At 37.0% G+C, this 26,923-nt stretch overlaps 3 protein-coding genes across 6 annotated transcripts; all 3 read left to right on the forward strand.

Moving 5' to 3' along the window:
* Window positions 1–5,743, forward strand: zgc:66472 (uncharacterized protein LOC327494 homolog). 2 transcript variants are annotated; one of them, XM_051902578.1, is made up of 8 exons: window positions 1–154; window positions 229–280; window positions 1,092–1,526; window positions 1,818–1,920; window positions 3,421–4,437; window positions 4,571–4,638; window positions 4,735–4,778; window positions 5,012–5,743. In XM_051902578.1, exons 3-8 carry the CDS (start codon window positions 1,218–1,220, stop codon window positions 5,097–5,099), a joined length of 1,629 nt encoding a protein of 542 aa, XP_051758538.1. In that variant the 5' UTR covers window positions 1–154; window positions 229–280; window positions 1,092–1,217; the 3' UTR covers window positions 5,100–5,743. The 2 variants fall into 2 exon arrangements, with proteins under 2 accessions (XP_051758538.1, XP_051758545.1); XM_051902585.1 differs by lacking the exon at window positions 229–280 and having other exon boundaries at window positions 12–154.
* A 10,924-nt stretch (window positions 5,744–16,667) lies between these two features.
* Window positions 16,668–22,193, forward strand: si:dkey-22i16.9 (uncharacterized). Of its 3 annotated transcripts, XM_051901383.1 has the most exons (7): window positions 16,858–16,927; window positions 17,087–17,167; window positions 19,345–19,429; window positions 19,709–20,020; window positions 20,143–20,463; window positions 20,566–20,841; window positions 20,938–22,193. In XM_051901383.1, the coding sequence occupies exons 3-7, from the start codon at window positions 19,363–19,365 to the stop codon at window positions 21,279–21,281; spliced, it is 1,320 nt and encodes a 439-aa protein (XP_051757343.1). In that variant the 5' UTR covers window positions 16,858–16,927; window positions 17,087–17,167; window positions 19,345–19,362; the 3' UTR covers window positions 21,282–22,193. The 3 variants fall into 3 exon arrangements, with proteins under 3 accessions (XP_051757351.1, XP_051757334.1, XP_051757343.1); XM_051901391.1 differs by lacking the exons at window positions 16,858–16,927; window positions 17,087–17,167 and adding an exon at window positions 16,668–16,824; XM_051901374.1 differs by having other exon boundaries at window positions 16,850–17,167.
* Window positions 22,194–24,724: 2,531 nt separating this feature from the next.
* Window positions 24,725–26,923, forward strand: scpp9 (secretory calcium-binding phosphoprotein 9). Its single transcript, XM_051892586.1, has 8 exons — window positions 24,725–24,748; window positions 24,960–25,097; window positions 25,191–25,310; window positions 25,413–25,481; window positions 25,574–25,636; window positions 26,423–26,473; window positions 26,559–26,638; window positions 26,737–26,923. Exons 1-7 carry the CDS (start codon window positions 24,725–24,727, stop codon window positions 26,604–26,606), a joined length of 513 nt encoding a protein of 170 aa, XP_051748546.1. The 3' UTR covers window positions 26,607–26,638; window positions 26,737–26,923.

Consider the following 26,923-nt stretch of genomic DNA (forward strand, 5'->3'; position numbering starts at 1 on the left):
AAAAGTGGATAGTTTGTCTGGAATTTTATGGGATTGGGTCCCATCGATGTTTGTTTCCCGTCGGCCCGTTATGTGGTTACGCTTCACATTCCACACAGCGACTGTGGGGGTCATCGTCTGCCTCGAAGGGGCAATTTTTTGATTTTTATCGAAGGTAAGTTGCTCTCATATGAAGCGTTTCTTTACCCTTGAGTATATACATGTTTTACTTGTGGTTTTCGTTTCCAGAATTTGCACAGACGCCATTATTATATGATTCCCGCTTCAGACTATTGATGAGGTGAGGAGAACTTGCAGCTTTTCTTGTAACGGGGAAAGTTATTAATGAAAAAATGTCACTACTCTTTCTTTGTTAGCTTAGAGAAAGCGTGAAATATTAGACCAGAACAAATCTTTTTCTATGGAATCTTTTTGGGGAGAAATCAGTTCTCGTCATTAGCTTGTTTGCTTTAGCAGACATGTCCCTTTAAACGCGAGGAATGCCTCCGTCCACGTTTTTTTCCACACAGGCATTACAGTCATATCCAGTTGAAACCCTCATGTCCATACAAAGGCAGTTTGCATAAAAAAGAAGAAAAAAAATACATTACTGAGATATGTCACAAAACGTGCAACCTTATCTGCCATTATTTATTTATTTATTTTTTAGATTTTTCTTGTAGGTATTTTTCACTTAAAGGGATAGTATACCCAAAAATGAAAATTATATCATCATTTACATGTCATTCCAAACCTGTAGGGCTTGCTTTCTTCTGCATAACACAAAAGATGATATAACCAAATATATTAGTTATAACCAATATTTAGTTTACCTAAAAACACTACTAATAATGGAATATTTTGAATAATAGCTGGTATTTATAATGGTACGTTATGAAAGCTGTGAATTCATACACACTTTGAAATGTTCAAAGTGGCATATTGTGCAAAACATTAATGGTTTGTTTGATGCTTCCAAGATTGTCACAGTGTAGCCAGCAAGATTATATTAAATAACACTAAAATCAGCAGAGGTCACAGGAACATTTAGTATCTCAAAAAAAGTTGCTGGCATAAACTTCTACATCTTAAGATATCTCATCTGTTGAAAGGTAACCTGAACCTGGACGGCTGTTTATCAACTTTACTCTGAATAGTTGCACAACAGAACGGGGTTGTGGGACACTGGCAGTAAGTCTGCCCTTTCTGTGTAAGAAATTCACCACCAGCCACACACAATGGAAGTGGAAGATCCCCTATCGGCTAAGTTCAGGGCCCTGATTGAAGGTCTCATGGTGTCGACAACCTCAGAGATAGTCAAAATATTTAGCAAAGTGCTGCTGGAGACCAGAGTGGAGATCACCCGGAGCTGGAGGGAGATCGACTTGTTGAAGAAGCATTTGGAGGAATGTGAGCAGCAAAAAACAGAGGCCATCTTCAGGGCTCAGCGAAGTGACTTCAAAAGAGAAGATGACGAGATGGAAGTGTCATGTGGGAATTCTCAGCTTGGCGTACAGAGCGCAAACACTGTCAGGCCAGGGGATGTGGTAAGTGGCCATGTGTTGTGCTGTCATTGTTTCCACTTGCTTCTAGTGCAGTACAGTCTATATTTATTCAAGCAGTGGCTACCAAAAAGAAACAGAAGGATTTTATTTCTTTGCCTAAAATCTGTCCAGTTTTGGTTAAATCAGTGTTTCCAGTTTGTCTTTATGGCCTATTTGTCATTTTTCTGACAACCCACTGATACTGTATTTATTTGTTTGTTTGTGTGTAAATTATTCTGTACAATCATTTATGCGCTTTTGATAATGAAAATCTCCATCTTTTTTCTGTCACAGGGTCCTGAAGGAAGAGCAGAGAATGTCTCTGTTGGGAACAGAGGTGTCAGTCTGGGCAATGCTAAAGCCAGTGGACCAGAGACTGCACGGTCAAGCAAACCAGGTACTAATTTTTAAGATAATGAACTTGAACTTGTTGCAGCAATAAACAAATCACAGGAATGTTTTCATAAGTTCCACTACAAAATACAAATGAATACTATATAAAGAGTGGAAATACAGTATTAAAAATAAAGGTTCCAAAAGGGGGAAATGCCATAAAAGAACTATTTTAGGTCCCCTAAAGAACCTTTTATTGAACAGTTCTTAAAATAACCATTTTTCTTAGTGTGAAGAATAATCTAAAGAAACTTTTTCCACTGTAAAGAACCTTTTATGGAATGGAAAGGTTCCATGGATTTTAAAGGTTCTTCATCGAAGATTTCACCTTTATTTTTAGGAGTAATCTTTAATAGTATTTTAAATGGGGCTGGGTAAAAATGTTGATTTCTTGTTTTTATGAACCAATATCAATTCTTAAATTCCAAAAATGCTGTTTTCAGTTAAGCTTTGTTACTTTTGATATGAAACAACATCTCAGATTTCAAATTCTAATGAAATTCAAACAATAACGTTTTGGCAATCTCAACAGATCGCTGTAGTGCCTCAGTTCAAGCGGCCTGTGAACTGATCATCTCTTCTGCTTTACTACTAGTTAAAGAAAGATAGTGAAAGATGCAGTACAACTTACCGAAATCCGAATATCATGTCTCGTGTAATTACTCAATCAGTGTTTTAACCGCAGAAAGATGTCAATAAAACAGCTTGTTAACAATGTCACATAATGCAGACATCCCACCTCTCCCGGAAGTTTGGGGCTCCAGCATATTGATAGTGGCTCCCTGATGCCCACAAATTATTCACAATATCCCAGAAATTGAGCCAGTGTGAGAAAAAGCCCTGTTTCCACCTGGTATTAAAGGGTTAGTTCACCCAAAAATGAAATTTCTGTCATTAATTACTCACCTTCATGTCGTTCCACATCCGTAAGACCTTCGTTCAACTTCAGAACACAAATTAAGATACTGTTGATGAAATCCAAGAGGTTTTTTATCTCCCATAGAAAGCTATGAAATGACCACATTCAAGGTCCAGAAAAGTAATAAAGAAACATTGTTAAAATAGTCACTGTGACTACAGTGGTTCAACATTAATGTTATGAAGCGACGAGAATACTTTTGTGCTCAAAAACAAAAATAACAACTTTATTCAGCAGTTTTTCTGTTACACAGCTGGCGCTGTGCTGCGTTTCCGTGTTTGCGTCCGAATGCCGGCTCATTATTGGCCGGCTCCTGCGTCAGCCTCACACGCATGCGTCACGCTGCTCACATGTACAACATCGGCCAATACTGAGCCGCCGTTCGGACATAGAACCTGGAAGCGCTGCAACAAAAATAGCGTAGCAGAATGACACGGAAGAGATGAATTTGTTGAATAAAGTTCAATGTTTTTGCACACAAAAATTATTCTCATGATATTAAGGTTGAACTACTGTAGTGGTTCTCATTGAATTTTAGCAGTTCTAATTTGTGCTTTTTTGTTGTTGTTGTTGTTGTTGTTGTAGCTTCATCGGGCCATAATGTTCAGAAAAGCTGCACACAGGTTGTGGTAAAACCAAAAATAGTTTGTCCCACCAAGCTGTCACAAGGGAAAGGGCAGAAAGCATCATCAAGCAAGACCACATCACAGCCCATGTCTGAAAAAATGAAAAAAAGAAAATTAATCAAAAAGCAGAATCACACAAATGATATTAGTGTTGCTCGTGGTCTTCGAGACCGACAGCACCTCAGCATGCAGAGACAATGTCTGTGTTGTTCATCGGATGAGTGCGATAACCCCTCCAGAGCCCAGCAGCAGGTCCCTAGTGTGTATATCTGTCGTAAATGTGAGAGAAGATTTAAAACGGACCTCCTGTTCAAGAGTCACAAGTGCTCAATGCCTCAGAATTGCAACAGGTGTGGGCAGATGTTCACTACTCTTCAGGGGCTGACCGCACACAGTCAGGAAGTTCAGCCTCAGTTCAGCTGCAGTCAGTGTGAGCAAATGTTTGCCACTCAATGTGCTTGGACCGTGCACAAGAGGATCCACACCAACCTTATTGTTCCCAATGAAATTAAGGCTAAGAGGTTCGAGGTTCGTCTCGAAAGAATCTCAGACTCCCAGCTGGAGGCCGCTTTGTCCTCAAATAGCTTTCCCTTGCGAAATAACTCTTCAAAACAGAATCCTTTGAGTGAACCGAATCTGGCTTCAGCAGACACGACACCTGGATCTGCATGCAAACGCAGTGCCGAATCCACAATGGTGAACGTACCCGAGACCAGCAAGGCACAACTATCACCCCAAAGTGTAGCAGAAAGCCCAGACTCAAGACCCGGAACCATGTCGGATTCCAGTGTTGGACAGTCAAGTGTCAGGAAAGTTTATGCTGTCATGTCAGCTGCCTCTTGCCAAATTCAGATTAGTGAAGATGCAAATAAAACAACTGCACATGAAACTGAACAAGTAACAGATGATGGAAAGCATCCCAGTGGAAGTGATGAGTCCGGACTCTGTACTCCTCCAAGAAAGCGGAAAATGGCAGGTAATATTACAAAAATAGAAAATGTTGATTGAACGACATGCAAAACCTGGATTCAATATTGTATTAGTATTCTTGTGAAGATTTATTTGTTTTCATTGTAAGTGTCGATGTTTTTTTTTTTTTTTTCCTGTAGATTGTTCTCATGACGCATACAATGGCGTGTTTCCTGTTGAAAATATACTAAGATGGAGAAACAATAAGGTAGGAATATGTTGTTTTCATGCATCATTCCATGAGCCCTTAAATCGTTTTGAAAATAAAAATGTCATGCTTTACTCTGACATCCAATTTTTAAAGGGAAGAAATGAAGTTCGGGTCAAGTGGATGCCTTGCACATTATGGTAAGTCTTCCTCACCTGATGTCACACCTCCAAAAAGAACCACCAGTACCATTCAGCTTAACCTAATTCTGTTCATAAATGTGTGTGTATATATAATTTAAATTTAGATGCTTTGTGATGGTGGCAGCTCCCAAAGCTAAACTAATTATTTTAAAATACATTTGGACGGCAGACAAGTTTAAACCTTTCCCTAAAATTTAATTTCCTATTTACATTTTATTTGCTTTTCTCAGTGGGGCAAAGTTTCAGAACACGTGGGAACCAGCAGAAAGCTTTCCAGGCTATTTGGATGACAAGAATGAAGAACCGAAGAAAAACTAAAGGGATCAGAAATGATATTATAATGTTCAGTATGCTTTTATGAAGTTCTCTGTTTACACTATAAGAATGTATGCTTTACAATGCAGTTAATTTAATGAGTGTTTTCTCACCATGCCATTTTTTTTCCAGTAATATACTGTGGTTGTAACCGGTTCCATATAGTTAGCCTAGATACACAGATGAGTAGTGAAGTTAAATAGGTAACATTACATTTAATACATGGTCTTAAGTGCCTGAGATCAAAAGCTTTGTTTTATAACTTGTCATATTGTGTAATAGTTTAGTTATGTCTTTAGATTGTTGAATGTTACCTGTCTGCAATCCTTGGTTAAGATTGGTTGCTTTTGTTAGGTGTTGCACAGTGTTTTAGATGTTTGTGGTGGGTCTTGTATTGATGGATTCTTTTTATACTCAGAGGTCTGATTTTATAATGCTATTAATTGGCTAAAATAGTTGTGATGGATGTCCTAAACACTACATATCAGCTTATTAGTCCTATCCAGTTCATGAGGATTGCCTCTGCTTGCTTTGGACTTATATTATAATGTGGCCGTTCATTCGGTTGTTGCGGGCTGTTAAAATAATAAAGTGGTAGATGTATTGAAACACTCACTAAATTGAATAAACCATTTTTAAACCTGCAAGCCTCTGAAACTTCAACCCCATCCATGACATGCCACTGTTTTATGTCAGATTTTTCTGTCTGTATGTTTCTGTGCTCTGGAAAAAAAAAAATCACATCATAGAAAACAAGATATGTTTACAGTAACAGTAGTAAAAACAGTTAAAAACTAAGATGCATAAACAGGAAAGGCTGCAAAACAAAATCAGCATTGTGATGAGCTGTCCTGTTAACCACAATTAAATGCTACTTCTGAGTCTTCAAAAAGCAATGCTAAAATAGGGTGTCAAAACAATTCTCAATCTTTTGATCAATGTGAAGGGGGAAATGTTGATCAATAATGTTTACAATTTTTTTTTTTTTCCTGTGTTTGTCCCTTACCGTGTTTCAGAACAAATATGTAGGTAGGTTGTGGCTTTCATACCTATGAAACTCTGTGTGAGTAAACCTATTTCCTTTGGCCAAACAACTTCCTGCTGCAAAGAGAAAGCCTCAAAATCTTAGAACAGACTTTGATGTCTCAATTATCTGAAATAACCTTCAGTAAAAACAAAACGGATACCAGGACTTACTGTGAATTACCGAAAGCAGGAAGGAAAACAGAAACGTCTCATTTCATCTGAATTGTAAGTAAAAGAAAATCGTAACACTGACGAATGAAATAAATGACTGCTTTCTGCTTAATTTTTTCCAAGCTTTAGCTTTACAAGATGAATATGTTTTAATGGGAAATGACCAAGTATTTTGCTTTAACTGTATTTCAGGGACTATACCAATAACAACAGTGATGGAAACATAAAAAACCCACGTACACTGGGAGTGGGCAGAGAACGGTTTTACTTCCTTTGACTGGAAATCTTGCAGTCTCTCAGAAATCAAGCAAACACTGGACTGACTACACATCCACAATGGTGTTATCACTCTTAATAACAGGTAATATTTAAAATTAAATATATATTTTTAAAAAATATATATAAAATAAACTTCAAAGGCTAAAATAAGTACAATCATGCCACTTAATTTCAATGTATCTGTTAGAGTGAAAAAGGCTTTTTGATTTATGCTTTTTTTTTTTTTAAAAAGGCAAGTGGTTACACAAAATTGATTTATCTTCATTTTAAGCATATATTTTTAGTTGAACTAAAGTCATTTTTTTATTTACATCAGCTCAGTTATATTAAGTAGACTCCGATATAATGTATTTAAGTATGTGATTTTGAGTAAATGGAAAAGTCCTGTTAGTGTTTGACATTCATGTTTAACATCAAAAAGTCTTTCTGCAGTTAACACAGTGCAAGTAGGGAATAACTTGTTTCTACACTGGCAGTAGCACATATATTGCTGAAGTTAAGCGAAGCAATGTATATTTTTTCGGTCTTTATAACATGCAGCCATCCACAACCAGAGCTGGTGTTCTGACAATTTGTGCTACCCTGTCAGATTTTGCTACCTTCCATTGAAACAGTGGGTAGCAAAATCTGACAGCAAAAAATGCTACCTATCAGATTGTGCTTCCAGCGTGATATTAACGTGGTTTATGGCTTTATTAACATCTACACCTACACCTACCCCAACCCTAAACCTACCCTTATAATAATGCAAGTACAGTAGTGGTAGCACAATATGATATAGCATTAATCGTTAGAACAAGTATAAATCGATAGTGAAAATGCTACTTATCAGATTGTGCTTTATTAATGTCTACACCTACCCCAACACTAAACCTACCCTTACAATAATGCAAATACAGTAAATTTGTGTTATTTATCATGACAAAAAGGATGTAATATTGATGTGCGCACGTGCAGTAAACCGGGTAGGACAATCTGACGGTTAGGATGAAATGTCAGGACACCGGCCCAAGGCATAAGCGAACTAAGCGGCTGCTTAGGGCCCCCGTGGCCACCAGGGGTCCCCCAAGAGCATATGAAATGACAATCAGTTGCAGTTCTCGTGCTTTTGTCCCAATAATACTGTACAGCTCGACGTACATTCGCATCACATTAGGGCCCTAAGATAATTTTATTTGGGGGCCCCTCGGTTAAAGGTGCAATATGTAAAAATTTTGTCCGCTAGAGGCCTATTCGAAACAAAGGCGTAGCTTGATGACACCAAGTTTGAGCGCGGAATCTTGGGACATGTGGTCGTCACCTCAACGGACGGTGCAAAAGAATAGGGATAGGACTCGGGAAGAAATCATGTTCATGGATGCGATTATTAACGTTGTTGTAGTATGAAGCAGAGCAGGACCGAGTGTTGTGGGAGCTGAATGAGGCCGCTGGAGCGATTGCGCAACACGCCTCACAAGCAGCAGAACTTTTATTATGCCGCAGTCGCCGGCGCCGCTTCCGCTTTTCCGGTCATGAGTATGAGGTAACGCAGCTCTGTTTATTATATTAGATACATTTGAGTGTGTTGAAAATTATGTTATTACGTTACTCTGTGCGTTCGCTCGGCGGCTGCTGTGAGACGCTTGTTTGAGACACACTGCAGTAAGCTAGATCGATTTTGATCATATTAAATGCTGGATGGCTTGTGTTGATAAATGGCATGCAATTCATTTTAAAACGTATTGTATGATGGAGAAAATTCTGTATTACTGTTACTAAAAATAAAGCTGCATCTGATTATGCTATGTTAGTTATTTGACAAAATAGTGTTTTTCTCTGAGGTATGGTAAAGCATGGTACTCGCAAAAAATCAAGAAAATTAGATTTAAACAATAAGACTAAACGTGTTGCTATATAACAACAATTAGTTTTCTGTCTATAAATATATCAAAACAGTTGTTGCCTTGTCTATTAAAAAGTGTAATATATTAAAGCGTCTTTGGTGTTTCCATGGTTTCTACAAAATTAAACCGGAAACTGAGGCAGACCGAGGGTTAACGCGGGTATGACGCAATTGACAGGCGACTCCTCACACGTCCCGGAGCCTTGGTTAAAATTGCAATTTTCTCACGATTTACAAATAGTTGGAAACATTTGGGATATTGTAAGTACTCAAGTGAACAAAATATATAACACTGGCCTAGTGGTTTTTGGATATTTTACTGCAAAAATATTACATATTGCACCTTTAAAATAACTTAAGATAAACAGTATCTTCTTATATAAAAAAATAAATGTACGAAACGCACAATATTAAGTTAAATACTTAAATAATGACATAAAATGAACAGATCAGATGGACCTGTAACAAGATAACAATAATAAATGTATTAACATTGAAGGAATAGTTCACCCAAAAATCTTTCTTTCTTCTGTTGAACATAAGCTATTTTGAAGAATGTGGGTAACTAAACAGTTGCTGGTCCCCAGTGACTTACATAGTATATATTTTTTGTTAAGTCAGTGGGGACCAGCAACTGTTTAGTTACCAACATTCTTCAAAATGTTCAGCAGAAGAAATAAATTAATACAGGTTTGGAACAACATGAGAAAGAGTGAATAATGACAACATTTTTCATTTTTGGGTGAACTATCCCTTTAAGGACAAGCGCCAGCATGTTTACTATTAGGCTGCTGTCACTTTAAGACCTGCACGTATCTAACAAAAAGACAAGCATACGATTTTCTCTCAAATGATTACTTTCACTTTAGACATAACCAACTGTGTTTGTGTAAACTTTGTGTGTATTTGACAGTATTAGCGCAATCAGACGTAATCGGGCGCTGTATTACAGGCTTTTAGTGTGAGCGCGCTTCGGGTGAATGTGCTCAGAAAAAGCACGTCAGAACAGCACGCAAATGAAATGTTTAACCATCAAGGCTTTAAAGCGCATGCAAATAATGAACATTTGCGATTGTGAATAAGTGCAGTGTCCCGTGAGTGTAACTCTACTGATGCGTAACAGATTACTTGAATAGCTCTATTTGGAAAGAATAATTCTAGAAAGATTGGGGTGATTTAAATGAAATAAATGGGTGTTTTAGTATTCAGGTCCAGAATATGAATAATCAAATGTAAAATAACACTGCATAGTCTGCACTGTATAAATTGAATATAATTATTCTTTGGTAAAGCTGTAAAAGTGATTTATATATAAAGTGGATTGAACACAATGAAATGAAGTTAGGGTAAAATGTATAGCAATTGTGTTGCTTTATGATCTTTTTTTTTTTTTCTGTCAGTTCTCATAATTTTGCCCCTGAACCATTTGGAGGCAGTACAATTGAAAGAAGTTAACCTTGGAGACACGGTGGTATTAAAGTGTAACATCTCTTTCTACAATGACATTCACTGGCTGAAGATGAGTGAGGGGCGGCCAATGGCTCTGATGGTCACAAGTCTAAAACACAATGGAGAACTCTCTGTTGTCTGGAACTATAATGAAAGTCGTTTTGAGGGTTTTATGGAGAAGCAGATGACTGGACTAAGAATTTCCAATGTCTCCACTAGTGATCTTGCCACATACTACTGTGCAACATTATATCAAAAACACTTGGATTTTGACAAAGGAGTGCAATTATACAGTAAGTGAGGACATTGAATTTCTTGAGAAATATGAGCATTATAATTATTAGTGTGAATTTTTTTTTTTTTTTTTTTTAGCAAACCAGCAAAGTAAAGAAAAACCCTTTGATCATGTAAAAGGTAAGAGTAAAAATGCTGTTTATCTATAGATTTAGAAATACTCATTTGTAGTCCTTTTTCTGCTGTTATATCTGTTTTTTGTATGAAATACAGCACAAAATTCTTTCCTGACCCTCAATATAAACTTTTTTTATTATTTCCTCACTTTATTTCCTAAAAACAGATTTGTCAGGAGGTCTTAATGGACTGTCTCTGTATTACCAAGTATTTGCAGCAGTGTTGTGTTTTGGCCTACTTGGAATGCTACTGGCTGTTTCTGTGGTGCATATGAAGACCAGAAAAAAGGAAACTGAAAAATAGCCATTTTACCAGCCATCATACAGCTTTTATGTTATTATTGTTTATTGTCATAAAATTAGCATTGCCCTGTCATATTATTGTGGTAGGGGGTCACTTGAGATTGAGAACAACTGTTTTTTTTTTTGTTTTTTTTTCTTAATTTGTTTACTTGCAGGCTTTACCACAGGCTTTTACATGTTTTAATTGATTTAGCATTTTAATTGTTGAATTAATAAAATATAATGGATTTTATTAATATAATAATTTCTTTGACAATTTTTAGCAGTCTGCTTGGAAGTTTGTTGAGGCCCCCTACTGGAGCTCGGGTCTCGGCCACAGTGATTCAGATATGGGGTTATTTTTGTTCCTTTATTTCAAATAAATAGATTATGTAAATAAATGTAAAGATATTCACAAAAATGAAACTTTCACAAATAAGTAGAATGAGATCCACAAATACATGTTAGGAGTTTTACAAAAATGAATTAAAAATAAATAAAATAAGATTTGCCAGTAACAAAATGTTTTTTTGTCACAAACACAACTCTGCCTGCATTCATTTCATGTTGCTTCATGTACATTTGTGGATAGCTGCACGCATTTGTGGATTCCGAAACGTTTATATCATCAAGACATGCACTCCACCCACCGTCTAGTCAAGCCAATCAGCCATTTGCAGATCATAATCTATTTATTTGGAATAAAGGATTTGGTAAACATGGGCAAGATGGCATGGGAATTTATGATTGTACAAACAAAACAGGGAAAAATGGAGTTCAGGAATTAAGTATTAGGCTTTAAGAAATTGGTCAAGTGAGATGAACAGCAGAGCTTTTTTTTTTATTTTATTTGGTAGACAGGACTGATGGATAGAATTTAAACTTGGTTCCCACACTCCGGAGCAGACGGTGGTGGTAATCCACATGTTATGATGGCTGCCAGCCACTGTTAAAACCATGAAGAAGAGGAAAAAAGAGAAGTTAAGGGCTGCATTTAAGTCAAATTTTTTTATGTCCTTCCCTCGCTAACTTCCCTCCATCTTGTTCACTCAGATGTACATCATTGCTTTGCAGAGTACCAACTACTGGCGGAACCCTTGCAATGTGTTTAAATGTAATGCCCTAAGCCCTTGATCACTTGAAATCTGCAATTTAGCTGATTTATTATTTATTTTTTTCCCCCTATGAATTTGTTTTACACACCATTTTATAGGCCTGTATATGCTTGGGCTGTTGGAGAAAATATTAAAACTTTACATAAATAAAAATAATATAATAAACTTTAACAGTCAAAATAACTCCAATATCATACACTAAAGTTGTGTGGGGTGGGGGTAAATTAAGTGCGATCTGCTGTGACGTCACAGTCATGTTGCATTGCAGTCTATGGATCTGCCTGAAGTGTACATATTGAGTAGACTTGGTCAAAATTGAGGGGTTGAGGGTCTGAAGAAGAAGAATTGTTACATTTATGTAGAGCTTTTCTGGGTACTCAAAGCGTTTTACATATGTAAGGGAGGAATCTCCTCAACCACCACCAATGTGCAGCATCCACCTGGATGATGCAACGGCAGCTATATTGCGCCAGAACGCCCACCACACAGCTTATTAGTGCAGAGGAGACAGAGTGATTAAGCCAGTCGGTATATGGGGATGATTAGGAGGCCATCATGATGGACAGAGGCAAATTTGGTCAGGATGCTGGGGTTACACCCTTACTCTTTTTCAAAGGACATTATAGGATTTTTTTTTTTTATGACCACCGAGAGTCAGGACCTAGGTTTAACGTTGTTCGAAGGAAGGTGCTTTTTGAGTATATTGTCCCCATCACTATACTGGGACATTAGGACCCACACAGACCACAGGGTGAGCACCCCCTGCTGGCCTCAGTAACACCTCTTCCAGCAGCAACCTAGTTTTCCCATGAGGTCTCCCATCCAGGTAGTGACCAGGCTCAACCCTCCTTAGCTTCAGTGGGCTACAGGGTGGTAGCTACCAGCTAAATGTCAAATAAACTATCCAAATAAACGTCCCTCGCCCACTTGATGAAGTTGAACGGACTTCAGAATGGTGGCGGGGATTCCCCCGAGGGGAAGTGCTTAGGGAAGTTTGCGAGTGTATGTCTAAAAGTGGATTTAAACACAGACCAGAGATGATCTTATTATTGGAAATTTGAGGGTCTGTGTGGCTCTACCATTGGAGAAAGCATAAGGGCCAATTTGGGTCACGTGTGCCTTGATAACCAATCATTACAGCCTTGACATCATTGAATTTCCATCAGAGTTGTGCGACAGTCAATCACTGTTTGTGGATAGCAGAAATGAATGAGAAGTGCCTTAAACTGAATCATACCTCTCGAGCAAATGTTTGTGACTTCTCTTATAAAACAGCATTTTTATGGTGTAAACTCTAAAAACAGATGAATCCAAGACAAATGTTTAAGAGTAAACATGTTGAAGATTAGCTGATAGGTTGTCGATTCATTAAATAAGCGAAATTGGACAAGCTCAGTGCTGATTCACTTTCTGATATTTCTTTTTTGTTAATTGGAAAGTGTGCAAAGGATTGTGGGTGATTGGAGGCAGCCGAGATATTCAAGCATACCAGGGCTGCGTTCTACTCCAAATTTTTATGCCCTTCACTCACTAACTTCCCTCCTTTTCGTGGACTCGGATGTACATCATTGCTTACTTATATGCATATAGAATGGTGTATAAAGCAAATTCATAAGTAAAAGGGGGTTTAAATAATACATCAGCTCCATAGTGAATTCCAAGTGATCAAGGGCTTAGTGCGTTTCATTTAAAAGTTACGCACAAGTTCTGTCAGTAGTGGGCCACTAGTGCAATGTAAGCAATGACGTACATCCAAGTCCACTAACTAGTGAGTGAAGGGCATAAAAATTTAGAGTGGAACGCAGCCCTGGTATGGCTGCATATCTCGGCTGCCTTCATGTATAATCATAATGTATACCACTGAGAGGTCACAGATCATTACCTGTACTGCATTAATAGAAAGGCAGTTAACATAAAGATTTTTAATATAAAGTATTTTTCAAATTATAATTTTAATAGTATTTTCACATCGTAACATCTAATGGTGAGAATTAACGCAAGACTAGCTTCAGTGTGCAGAGTTTTTTTTTATTGCAGAAAAACACATTTACAATAAAGCAGTACAAAATCACATAAAATCACTGAAGAACAAAGCACAACTCTATAAAATGAAACAGAAATAGGAAGAAAAAATAATACATACGGGTCTTCTTTAATAAACCAAGCAGTCTTCTTCCACTTTTTAATTTTACCATTCTTAAAGATTTGCAGAAAATCCAAAATTCTTTCTGAAAAACAGAAAACAAAGGCTTTGATTTAAGGCACTTACATTTATGAATATAAAATTTCCCCAAAATGAAAATATTGTTCAGTAGAAATTGAATGTATATGTCTTCCATTATTATACCAAAATTTATATCCTTTTCAGACAAAAAGGCTCTACTACTGTAATTATACAGTCAAAAAACAAATGTACTGTTGTTTCTATATCAAAATCACAGAAAGTACAATTATTGTGATCAATATTAAATCTATGCCTAAGAAGTTAGGATGGGTAAATATCATTAAAAATTGTTCTTTCTTTGACTTAGAAGGTATAGGAAAGGAACAATACATTTAATGCATACAATATGCATTGAATTGGACAAATAACCTATGTTAGCGAATAATTTGTAGTAGAACTATTTTCCTGCTCGCCAGAACACATGCAAATGCTGCAAGTCACAACCAATCAATCACAGAGAGCGTTCGCTCACTGCCGAAACTTCCAGTGGCTTTGGTATTGCCCTCTGGTATCGTTCATCACTCAGCGGAAATCCTGCCCTGGAGCTGATTCTAAAGATTTCATTGGCCATGTCAGTCACAGTGACGATTGCCTACACCAAACACTGATCCCTAAACCTACGCGTCACTGTAACCTCAGCCAATGAAATTGGTTGCAGGGAAGGATTTACGCTGCACTGGTTTGCCCAATTCTGATCGATTGATAGGCCTGTTAGTGACTTAAACTACAATTCATCGATTGGCCGCTAGGGACAGGCTCCAAAAGAGAGCAGAATCTCATTGACCCCCATGTTAAAACAGCCAACTTTACAGCAGAAAAAAACATGTTTACAGTTGGTACAAATTGTGGTTTTGGTCTGTACTGCTAATTTAGCCCTTCATGACAACTCTTGAGTTTTTTTTTATTTATTTTTTTTAATAACTCATCCGTTTAAATTATATTAAGACTTAAAGTTTTGCATAATTAAGGGCGTGGTCACTTGAGTGACAGGTGGATTGCCGCTGCTGTCTGTGACAGCAGGGGCTGGCGCAAAATGCGGCATCGGCATCTCGCAGCGGCACTTCCGGCGACATCTCCAGCAGCCAGGGACTTCTTCGAAATAACATTAGGCCTATATACCAGAGAACTATCATTTGTAAGCATTTATCACAAATTTTGTTAATAACGTTATGATGCTCCACTACATAAGAGAAAGCTGAAATTGTTGCGTGTGTTTATTTATACTACATATACAGTTAATACAGAAATTAATATCTGATAGGTTATGCTGCACAAAGCTAAAATTGCGGCATCTCGTAGCGGCACTTCAGGTGGCATCTCCAGCGGCCACGGATATTCTCCGGCAGCTCTCGCTACAGAGGCATCTCGGAGAGGCATCTCCTGCAGCCATGGACTTTCTTCTTATTTTAAAAAGCTACATTGCAACAAAATAGCATTATATATCACAGGACTGTCATTTGTAAGCATTTATTAATTTTGTTAATACGTTTCTAACGCTGCAGTAGCCTAAGTCAGAGAACGCTGAAATTACTGCGTGTGTATGGCAGTCTTGTGGTAGGCTATATAATGTAATGACAGTCCTGTGTATATAGTCTAATGTTATTTTGCTCAAATGCAGTTTTTAAAGTGAAAATATGACATCGAATTAATGTAATTGGCCAGCGGCAGGTGCTACAAACAGCGACAGCTGCCGGAGAAAGTCCGTGGCTGCAGGAGATGCCGCAATTTCAGCTTTGTATACCTAATTCTTATTTTCTGATAGGAATACAAAATCAATCGGTAGTTTATTTATGATCACATTTATTTTTGATCACAGTGCTTCTGCACACAACAGTCCAACATTTAGTCCAAATTACGCATATTTTGAGAAATGTGTAGGCTATGTTTACCTCACATTTCTTTAGATAGAACATTATTAATGACTCGCAGAAAGATTATCTGTCAATCCATCGGTCAATATTGCGTCATAATAATTCCCACCTTACGGTGATGGTAAACTTCTTCGTTCAGTCTCATAATATACATTTATGCGTCAGTTTATTTTAATATCTGCATTAGGTCACAACAGAATGTGTTTTGAGCAGAAATATTGTATTAATATCATACTGTCACTCTGAAATAATGGCCTATGCGGCGCGCTGACTTTAATAGGCTAGTTGAAATAGCGCGATCACGAATCCCAGACCGTCTCTAAGCGAAGCGCTAACAATTAAAATCCATTTCTGATGTTATTGTTGTTTGTATTGTCACGTTGAGCATTTTACTCGGCTATGTTTTATAAAATATTTTTATTTTAGGTATGCTCTGTTATGCCCGCCGTCATGGACATTTTACCCAATTAAGTGCCACGGAGTGGATTTATCTCGCGATCGCTATTTCATTATAAAGGTATGGAGTCCCATTTGATTTTGCGTGTTGTTATTTGCACACCCCACACAAATTAATTACTGGTGTTGGAGCATCTATTGCGTAAAAAAGACACCGTAGATAGTAAACCTTTAGAACTTTCTAATGATATAACTTGTTATCTTTATTAATATTTTAGATAGTGTCTAAGATAGATATTAAGCTTTGCCTGCTAACATCATCAGGTCCAGCTAGACAGGCGTGGTTTCAGTAACCATGGCACCTCAGTTCCAACCACGTCCCGCCTCTTTGCCCGTTTTCAGTTATCCGGGAGTGACGTGCGGTGACGCGCGGCTATGTAGCCCCGCCCCTTTTCAGCGCTGCGCTCGTTGTCTTTTGACTTCCGGCTTGTATTTCCACAGCGATCTTATGTATTTATGAAAGAACTGGTCATTTTAAAATCTTCCCGGTCTACTGACATTTGTTAAGACATCTGCTTTAAACATAACAATGCTCATGATAACTTTCATTAACTCTACAACAGGTAAATCCACTTCACCAGCGTTGCCATAGAAATATACAGAGCTACCGCAAAAACGGAAGTTCAAAGACAATATTATAAAGATGGCGGCGCGCTTGTTTCTCTGGTAAATAAGGTCTATTGGCTTCAAAAATACTCTTCAGAAATACAATCGATAAACGCTGCTGTTTAAAGTTGATCGGAGATGTTAAGTAGGTGGATTACAGTTTAACACCCGGTTGCTCATTTTTGACTCAAACGACGCGCCTTGAAAATTTGTCAACAGAACTCCAAAGAACTAACCCTAACTGGATAAGGAAATTCCTAGAGCCGGTAAAACTCGGAGCAAGATCTTGAAACCGGACAGGTGTGTAAAGTCTATAGATGGGGTGATATTATTTGAACATTTTTAAGCTTGTGTTTGTCATCTAAACCAGTGGTTCCCAAAGGGAGGGAGGTCGCGAGATGATTTCCAGAAATCAAAATAGCATATTTTATCAATAATTGTAACAAAGTACTAAAAATAGTAGTTAAATTAAAATCAAAAACCTTGCAAATAAAAAAGCCATCAACCTTTCGATTTTGCTTCCCCTCGACCGTGACTCATGAGGTGATTACGACAGATTAACCACATATTAGCAACAGCATCAGTTGCAGCAGGTCAATTTACAGCACCATGTTAAACATTCAGAAATGTGCACGTAGGTAATTCTTTAGGCTTTAAGCTTTGGATATTATTTTTATCGAAATGAAACGTTGGTTAATATCGACCAAAGACAACGCAGAGAAGCACCACCGTCATTCCTTTGCAGTAGGCTAGGCCTACATATGCAGCACGCGCTATTGTGCTTTCACGTTTGCAGTGCGCAACTGATCCATGGCTGTATATCACAGACACAACATTTACTTATTTCTGTTTCAAATCCAAAAGTTGTTACTGAACATGGCGTGTCAGTATTGCGATTCTCTTTGTATACACTATTTTTCATAGATGTTACGTTTGAACGCACTACATTTAAACGTTTTATTCATTTCATTACTTTATATTTTTATAAAGCAATACTTTAGATTTATATATTATGCTGCTCAAACATTTAAACATTAGCTTTATGTTAAAATCACAAACATTTTAAATTAAAACTTAAAATAGACAAAAACAGGCGACTCTCGTCTTTTCTTTCCTTTTAAATCTTTTTACAAGAAATCCCTCAGGTCATAAAGAACTTTGTTTTTCTACCTTCACGAAGAGAAGTGCTATCGTTAATGTCTCCTTGTTCACTTAAATGCCTGGTAAGGTGTCATTTTCCTTGCTTTACCCGAGGCAAAAAGCCATGTTTAAACTGTGTAACAGAGACTTTAAATTATATGCATCTATGGTGAAATTACTAGTTTTTTCGCGTCAATACATGTTTATTTTAATGTGAACAATGCGCTATCGTTTTAATTCAGCGCTGTGCAGCGCAGCAAAAATAGACTCGGCGCGGAAACGATCGCTGCACTGCTGCAGACGTACGGCTCCTGAAACGCACTGCCGGTGTCCTGACATTTCATCCTACCCGTCAGATTGTCCTACCCGGGCTTACTGCACGTGCGCACATCAATATTACATCATTTTTGTCATGATAAATAACACAAAATTACTGTATTTGCATTATTGTAAGGGTAGGTTTAGTGTTAGGGTAGGTGTAGACATTAATAAAGCACAATCTGATAAGTAGCATTTTTCGCTATCGATTTATACTTGTTCTAACGATTAATGCTATATCATATTGTGCTACCACTACTGTACTTACATTATTATAAGGGTAGGTTTAGGGTTGGAGTAGGTGTAGATGTTAATAAAGCCATAAACCACGTTAATATCACGCTGGAAGCACAATCTGATAGGTAGCATTTTTCGCTGTCAGATTTTACTACCCACTGTTTCAATGGGAGGAAGCAAAATCTGACAGGGTAGCACAAATTGTCAGAACACCGGACCGCATCCGCGTGCGGTGTGAACGGTCTAATCCGTTAATATGGGCACAGAAAAAAATGCGCACTGCAAACAGAGTATGTGTGAAACAGGCGTTAGTGCGTGTGCGCCATTGCGCACAACGTTTGTATACTTTAACCACCTCCGAGGATAGTGGGGGTCGCGAGTCACTGGCATCCTTATTTTGGGGGTCGTGGGCTGAAAAGTTTGGGAACCCCTGATCTAAATATATTCTGCATAACCAATTTTTTAACCACTATTAAATAGGCTCTACTTATGTTTAACTGGTGCCTTAAATTGAAGTGCCATCACTGATTTTACTTCTTTTATTAATTTAATACTATTTATTGCTCTTTATTAATACATTTATGTATTAAATTGTATTCATATTTGTTTAATCTTTAATCTCTCTGTTTTAATGCTGTACTTTAAGAATAATGTTGAAACTGTGTAAGACACAAATGATTGACTGAAAGTGCTTCTGTCACACTTATCACCCTAATGATTTTTTATTTTTTTTGTGGTTAAATAAATGACATTATTATTGTTTCCCCTCGTAAATGCTCCAGTTCAAGAGACAAACTACAATGCCATTTTGGCATGTACCAGTCAGGAACCCATCAGGGATCCACAGTTGTCTTCTATTACTCTTTGGTAAGATGTCAATTTCTATTCTTTTGTAAAAATATATTGTGAATTCTCTTCTTGATAACTTTAAATAAGCAACGTGGTCTATCCTCACAACCACATTTAGCTGCTTATTGAGCTCTGTTAAATTTTTTTTGCATCATCAATGGTTGCTATCGCTAATCACTTTGTCACTGCAAAAGCCTGTCACTTCCCTTCACACTAACTAGTGTTTTATTTTATTTATTTATTTACAATGAAACATGTTGACCTAAAATTACTTTTTAATTCTCTCTTTCCTGCTAGCTATAGCTACCTGTCTGAATGGATTAGTCCCTGATGCGGTGAAAGTGAGGGATACTGCGATTATCCCTTGCAACGAAACATGTAATCAGGATATTTTATGGGAATTTACATCTAAAAATGAAAAGTTGGTTGTCTTGCGATGTGTTCAAGGGACTTGCACAGAAGGAGTCAGCTTTAAGAACAGAGTAAGCCTCTCTGAAAAGGCTGGAAAGCTGTCTCTAAAACTCTATCCAGTGCTGTACAATGATGAAGGCTGGTACAAGGTCATGTGCAATTCAGAATTTCTTTGTAGATTTCACTTGGAAGTTTTTGGTAAGTTCCGACTTCATTAGTTAAGCATAGTATAAAATCATTTAATTGTAAAGTTTACCATTCTAGTTTGCTTGGCACTGTTTGAACTTTTGCTATATGTTTTGTATCTTTTTATTGTTTAGTACCCACTACTGTGAACGCCACAATCAGAGGCAATGTCACACTGCCCTGCTATGCACGTACAGAGAAACAGATTGCTGATAATGCTGTGAACATCTTATGGAAAAAAGATGACCAAATGGTGTTACAAGTTAAAGAAGGAATTACAAAATATGGTTTAAGTTTTACAGACAGGGCATCAGTTTCACTACCTCATTATAAGGACGGAGATCTTTCCCTTACCATATTCTGGGTCTACACATCAGATAAGGGATTATACCGGTGCTATCACAGTACAGAAGAGGAACATGGGCATCCTGGTGCTGTCACTCTTAATGTTCCAGGTTGTTGAATGTTGTTATTAATATTAATATTATTTTTTACAGTTTTTTTCTACAGAAAAAGAAAGGATTGTTTAACTAAAATGTGCCATTTTTTTTCTTCAGCTCTTCAAAAGTTCTATTCAAAGAAATTTGGTGACAATCTCACCCTTGACCTGTTCGGCTCAGACCCTGTGACGGTGTCTTACACCGGTTCAGCCGAGACCCTGGTTTGCAGTGTGACGGGAAACAACACTGTGTGTTCACCTGAATACGCTAACAGAGTGTCTGTCATCAATAACTCCCTTGTGCTGAGCGGGTTGACATCTTCTGACAGTGGTATCTTTACTGTGAAAGAGAAAACGGGTGAAGTTATTAGTATCAACACTGTTACTGTGGAGGGTAAGTTTTACATTAAACTAAATAAACTTTCGTTTTTATTGTTTTTTCAGTGTAAAATTTGCTAAGCTTTTGCATTCTCCTTTGTGCCGTCCACAGGTGTGACCCAGTGGTATTACTACGTAGCTCTGTCTGTACTGACTGCAATTGTTCTCATTTGCATTTGTCTGTTAATTTGGTGTAAGTGTCAAAGAAAGTCACAAGCACCAGATGCTCGATCCTATTATAATGCAACAGAGTCTACTGGTGTTATAGAGCCACCAAGAGAGCCTGCATGCATCGGATTGTCACAACAAGAAACCAGCCCAAATATTTCAGAGGAGTCTGACATGTATACACACACCCCCGTAGAGGAGACCACGCCTATGATGACCACTGAGAAGCAGGACAGCACTGATAAGGAGGTGTGTGGAGTAAATGTGTGGAATACCTCTGGAATATGACTGGGAGAAACAATGTCGCATACTTTAAGGAAACTGATAAAATGCTTTAATTTTCTGCTTCTATACTGTATGCTGTGAAAAAGATGGCATTACTTTTTAGGATACTCTTGGGATAACTGTGCCAATGAACAACATGTGAAACACAAAGAGAAAGGAATGATGTTTTTTTTAGCTCAGGAATTCAGTGAAAGCTTGAACTGCCTTCCTCTAGACAAATTTGCTAGACCACCTGTTACGACTGGAATCTGATATGTCTGATTAATTCTAGTGTACAACAAAATTTTCAAAAGAACTGTGAAACATATTTATAGGTGAAGGTTACTAGATCAATGGAAAAATATAATTAACACCAAAGAAACCGTGTGAACAGGAAAGCACACCAGTTTTTAGGGTTTTTATAGTGGCTTGTAGTTAGCCACAGAATGTACTTAACATATTTAATTACAAATCACTTAATGGCCTTTTCCTGATAAGTTTACATGGCTGACAGACGTCTTAAGCCATTAGGGTTGAGCCAGACATGCTGGAACTGCACATCTATTACTCTGGCCATAATTGAACAATCTCCCAGATGATGTCAGCCCACACTGCCTCTCAAGCATTACTCTGCACTTTTTCTTGTTGCGCTTTGATACAGTGCACTTTTTCTTGAAGTTTACTTGAAGTTTTTGATGAAGGTGTTTGTGTTTTATTAATTTCTGTGGTCCAAATTCACATGAAATGAATGTTCTCTTGATGAATGTACCCAGACCAATTCTTTAGTATTCACTAGGTTTATCACAATGTGCGTGCTTTCTACTACTATTTTCAAGTAGCTATATATTTAGAATAAATGACTGCACCAAGGAGAGGGAAATGGTTTCACTAATAATTTGTATATTTTGCACAAATCAATAAATCGTTTTAATTCTTTTGGCGTTATTGGAATACTTCTTTCATGTAGTGGACAATTTTAAGATTTTGGTCTATTTTTGCTTCCATGTCTTTTACTCTAATGGAAAGAAAACTTCCAAAATACACTTTTAGATGGTGTTTGTTTTAAGCCTACTACCCTCCGTATGTTTGCGTCTGTAGATTTCTTCTAAATTAACCAAAACAAGCTCATCTGCATATTTAAACACATCAACAGTTTTTTTTTTTTTCTACCTGAAATGTTGCAAGTACATAATATATATTATAACAAATGCCTGTAGAGGGCGCTAAAAGCCTGGTGATTGTTGTTGTTGCACCGCACCGCAAATCTTTGTTTTTGGCCAACCAGCATAATTAAAAATATAATATTAGTTAAATAATAATAATAATATTCGGCCACTTCTTTATGACAGAAATGCTACAGACACTGTAATTTCTTCAACAAGAATATGTGGACATCAAACGTGCACGCTCAGAGCGAGGGTTTAAACTTTTATTGATGTATTATCCTGTGTAAGCGTAGAATTAAGAATGATATCATTATGCAATGCTGTATTATGATTTTTAAATGGTTTTAATAAATCGTGCATCCTTAACGGTCTAATAATGCGGTTCATGAATTCGTGTCTGTGGAATGCTCCACTTCCGGTATTGACAGCCCTACAGATATATTTAGGCTACCATGGTTCAAAACGCAATGCATAGCACATTAAAACAATTGAAGTTATAATATGACATAAATTGCATCAGTATCAAATCAGGCAGATGCGTTGCTGGAGGTCAAATTATTTTAATTAATGCGGCTTTAAACGTATAAATAATCTCACCCTTAAATAGCCAAACATTTCACATGTTTGTGAACATACATAGGCTACCTGAAAGAGATGCACGGGGTTCATCTTGGGCTTTTTTCTTTTTCGCTTCTCATCGCCAGACAGCTGTTGTCTTTTCCCGGGCATAGTTGTCTGCAGCAGCAAACACGAGGTGGTGCGCGCGCGTTCGTGCGTGCGGAAATGAATGGCGTGTCGCGGAGGGAGGACATCTGAACTGATAGAATTTTTTACTAAGTAAATTTTTGTTTGACAGAGAAGCTGTGCGCAAACAGGAATATGTATTCATTTATTTATTTAAAAAAAAAAAAAAAAAAAAAAAAAAAAAAAACACCCCAGAAAAAAGGGCAGTTTCTCTTGAGGAAGAAAAAGGTCAGGTGCTCAAGCCCCCTTTTGAGTCTATGTGTGCATGTGCCTGGTTGTAATGAAAAAACTATGGTTAATTTACCAAAACTATGAAATATGAGTAACACTTTAACTAATGTTTAATTTATTGTAAAGTATTAACTAACGAAGAAACCATGAGCAATACATTTGTTACTGTATTTACTAATCTTCATTAACATTAATGAATATACAGTTCATTGTTTGTTCATGTTAGCTCACAGTGCATTAACTAATGTTAACAAGATTTTAATAATGTATTAGTAAATGTTGAAATTAACATTAACAAAGATTAATAAATGCTGCATAAGTGCAGTTCATTATTATTTCATGTTAACTAATGAACCTTATTGTAAAGTGTTATCGAAATATGTGACATCCAGTATAGGTGTTATGTCATGATCAAAAAAAAAAAAAACAAATTACAGAAATCAAACTATTTTAGATTTTAGGTTCTTCAAAATAATAAAAATGAGATGTCGTGTCATAAATGCTATGTTTATGATATGTTTTGCGTACTTGTAATGTAATCTAACCAATGAATCACAGCTCCCCTGGATTTACAGCACTAATTATGCAGAAATCCTCAAAAGCGAAAATCCCCATCTAAAAACAAGTTTTCTTCTTACAGTATTTCCATATATTTTGAAGTAGACATTGTTTAAAACATAGCCCAGCCATCAGGTCACATTACAGGTTTTCAGTTAGGACTGCTTTTGTGGTATCATGGCCTATAGGACTGGCATTTTTTGACCACATGATAATGCATATGATCTAAGACCCAAGACATTCAGACCAGGAGCAATGAGATTATACCACACAATGTTTTCATATAGGTCAAGAGCAAAACTACAGCTGAGACCACATTTTTTGTTTTCACATGTCTGTGTAGGCTACATTGACATATGTACTTAATGCACATCTGTGTACGTTTAGTCACTCTGAGAACGCAAATGACATCAAATGACCACAAATTCTGCCAAGAATGTATCCCTGTGGTAAACTTAAAAATACATGAATAACAAAACCATAACGTAACTAATGCTTCCTAATACCCTACTGATAAACACAGCCAGATTAGTGTTGAACTCTTATTGGCTGAACTAGACCATCCAGCTCAATAAAAGAGATCTACTGTACTGTACATGGCAGAGCAAATCACTGCTGGACTGACAAACAGGTGGGTGCCAGCAACATTTTTGCTAAAAGATGATAGGTTTGAATATATTGGTATCAAATTCAGACTGTATAATTTTAAAATATGCTGTTTGAGATTATTTTTCAGATTGTAAAATGAAGAACTTTGTTTTCGTCTTTATGGTTCTGAACATAATTGCTGATGTGAGTACATTGATTCACTCAAATACATTTTATCATGTTACTTTAAACATCTTTTGGTCATTAACTGATCAATTCATCCACACATGCTTTAATCACTTTGATATTTTCTTCCCTTTTAGATCAGCTCAGCCAAGGTAAGATCATTCATATCTTCAGGATTATCTGTGCTATGTTTGTTAATATTGATGCTTTAAGCTGCTCTTATTTTTAGAAGCTGCGTCTGATCAACGGTCTGAATGGTGGTCTGGTTACTGGTGTAAATGGAGTTAACCCTCTACTGGTGGGTGGTCTGAACCCACCCATTCTTTCTGGTGGTGCTGCTGTTATAGGACAGCCTCCATTAACACAGGTAAGAACTGATGATTTACCACTTAAGCACTTTAAATATCCCACTGGTATAATGTCCTACACAGATGATTACAAACTCTTTTGTGTCTGACAGTTTCTGCCTGCAGCCGCCCTTCCTCCATATGTGCTTCAGCAGCAGCCTGTGGCTGCAGTTCCCTACGCTCCACCCAACATTGGACCTCAGATGGCTTATCCTTTCGCTCCCTCTAACGGGGTATTCGTTTATGTTCATTCACAACGTTTGTATGTATAAAAATATACATTTATTCCTTATCTAATCTGAGATGTTGTGTGTCGACTATGTTCTGATAAACAGGGGCTGCCGTATTACATTGGTGGGCCCCAGAATCAACCAGGCATAATCCCTCCTCAGCAACAAGTTGCGGTACAAAACAAATCTGCTAGTTGCTAGTACTAATGCTAATACTAAAAATTCAAAGCATGGCCTATAAATATGTTCATGAAACTGTTTTTTAGGCTGGACAAGGCCCTACTGGAAAAAACCAAGCTGTACCACCAGGCTCACTGACTAGATTTAAGGTAAGTTTTGCAATTTAAGTTACTCCATCATCCACAGTTTTTCCACAGATTTAAATCCTGAGGTCATTTCATTAAGGCAAAACCCTTGTTTTTTTAGGTACTGGTGGTCAATTTTGAGATTTTTCTTACTAGTGGAAAGAAAACACCCCAAAATACATATTTAATTGTTTATTTTATCACACTTTATCTATTTGTATCTGTAGGTTTCAATTACAGTACATTTCTTTAAAGTTTTTTTCTCAAAATAAGATTTTTTTTCTCATGCACAAAGTTAGAAATCTCCACCACAGTGGCACTTACATGCACCAAAATTTACCGTTTTATTCCTATTTATATTCTGAAGATTTTTATAGTTAATATGTAATTTACCTGATATATATTTAACATTTTATTCCTAAAAGCGTGAATTTTTAAAATTATTTTTATTTGTTGACAGTAATTTCTGATTTATGGAGTGATAAAAAGCATTATCCAAAAGTTCCTTTGTAAAAATCTTTAACTCTAATATGTGAGCAAAATGAAACATGAATTTTGAACCTGGCTCATTTGCACATTTTAATAACATTTCAGAAAACTTGTAATACAAAACAGTTGTCTTAATCAACTGGGAGAAGTGTGTTGATGTCTGTTAGTTAAACATATTTATTCAGATCAAGTCAGTGTCAAGTTCTTGGTAAAAAGTGTTACTGTAACTTCATTGTTTAGCAGTGTTTATGCAGTATTCAAAAGGCAGAATTCCTGTCATCCAGCGTTCGAACTGTTAAATCATTCTTCATTTTTCCTCAGCGCTCCTTCCTCAGAAGGAACACTGCGAGACCACCTGTCTCAATCACCCAGGTTAGTAGAAAAATGTTTTGTATCTTTCTGAAATCTAATGCGTAGTACATTATAATATAATTTTGACTTTATCATCTGCATACAGATGCCAGCTCAGCTCAGCCCTACTGTGTCTGGAAATTCTGTGGGGTAAATTTGAGTGAAAGACGTGTTTGAATCGCTGAGGTGTGTTTTACATGCATTGACAGACAATTACACAGATTTTAATGCACAATAATCAATACTTTTGCTGAAAAGCTGATTGAGTTTGTTTCTTTTCACAGATACTTTCAAGATATCTCCTCTTTTCTACATTAAATGTCATTTTCTATTTAGAATATTACAGAATCATTGCTGATAAGTAAAATGTATATTATTCTTTATGCAGTTAATCCATTCTAATTGTCTAACCCTTTGCTTTATACTGACAAATTATCAGCATCTGTAATAAATGTTTATACTGAATACTTA

This window comes from Ctenopharyngodon idella, chromosome 1 (genome assembly GCF_019924925.1).
Source record: "Ctenopharyngodon idella isolate HZGC_01 chromosome 1, HZGC01, whole genome shotgun sequence".
NCBI lineage: Eukaryota > Metazoa > Chordata > Actinopteri > Cypriniformes > Xenocyprididae > Ctenopharyngodon > Ctenopharyngodon idella.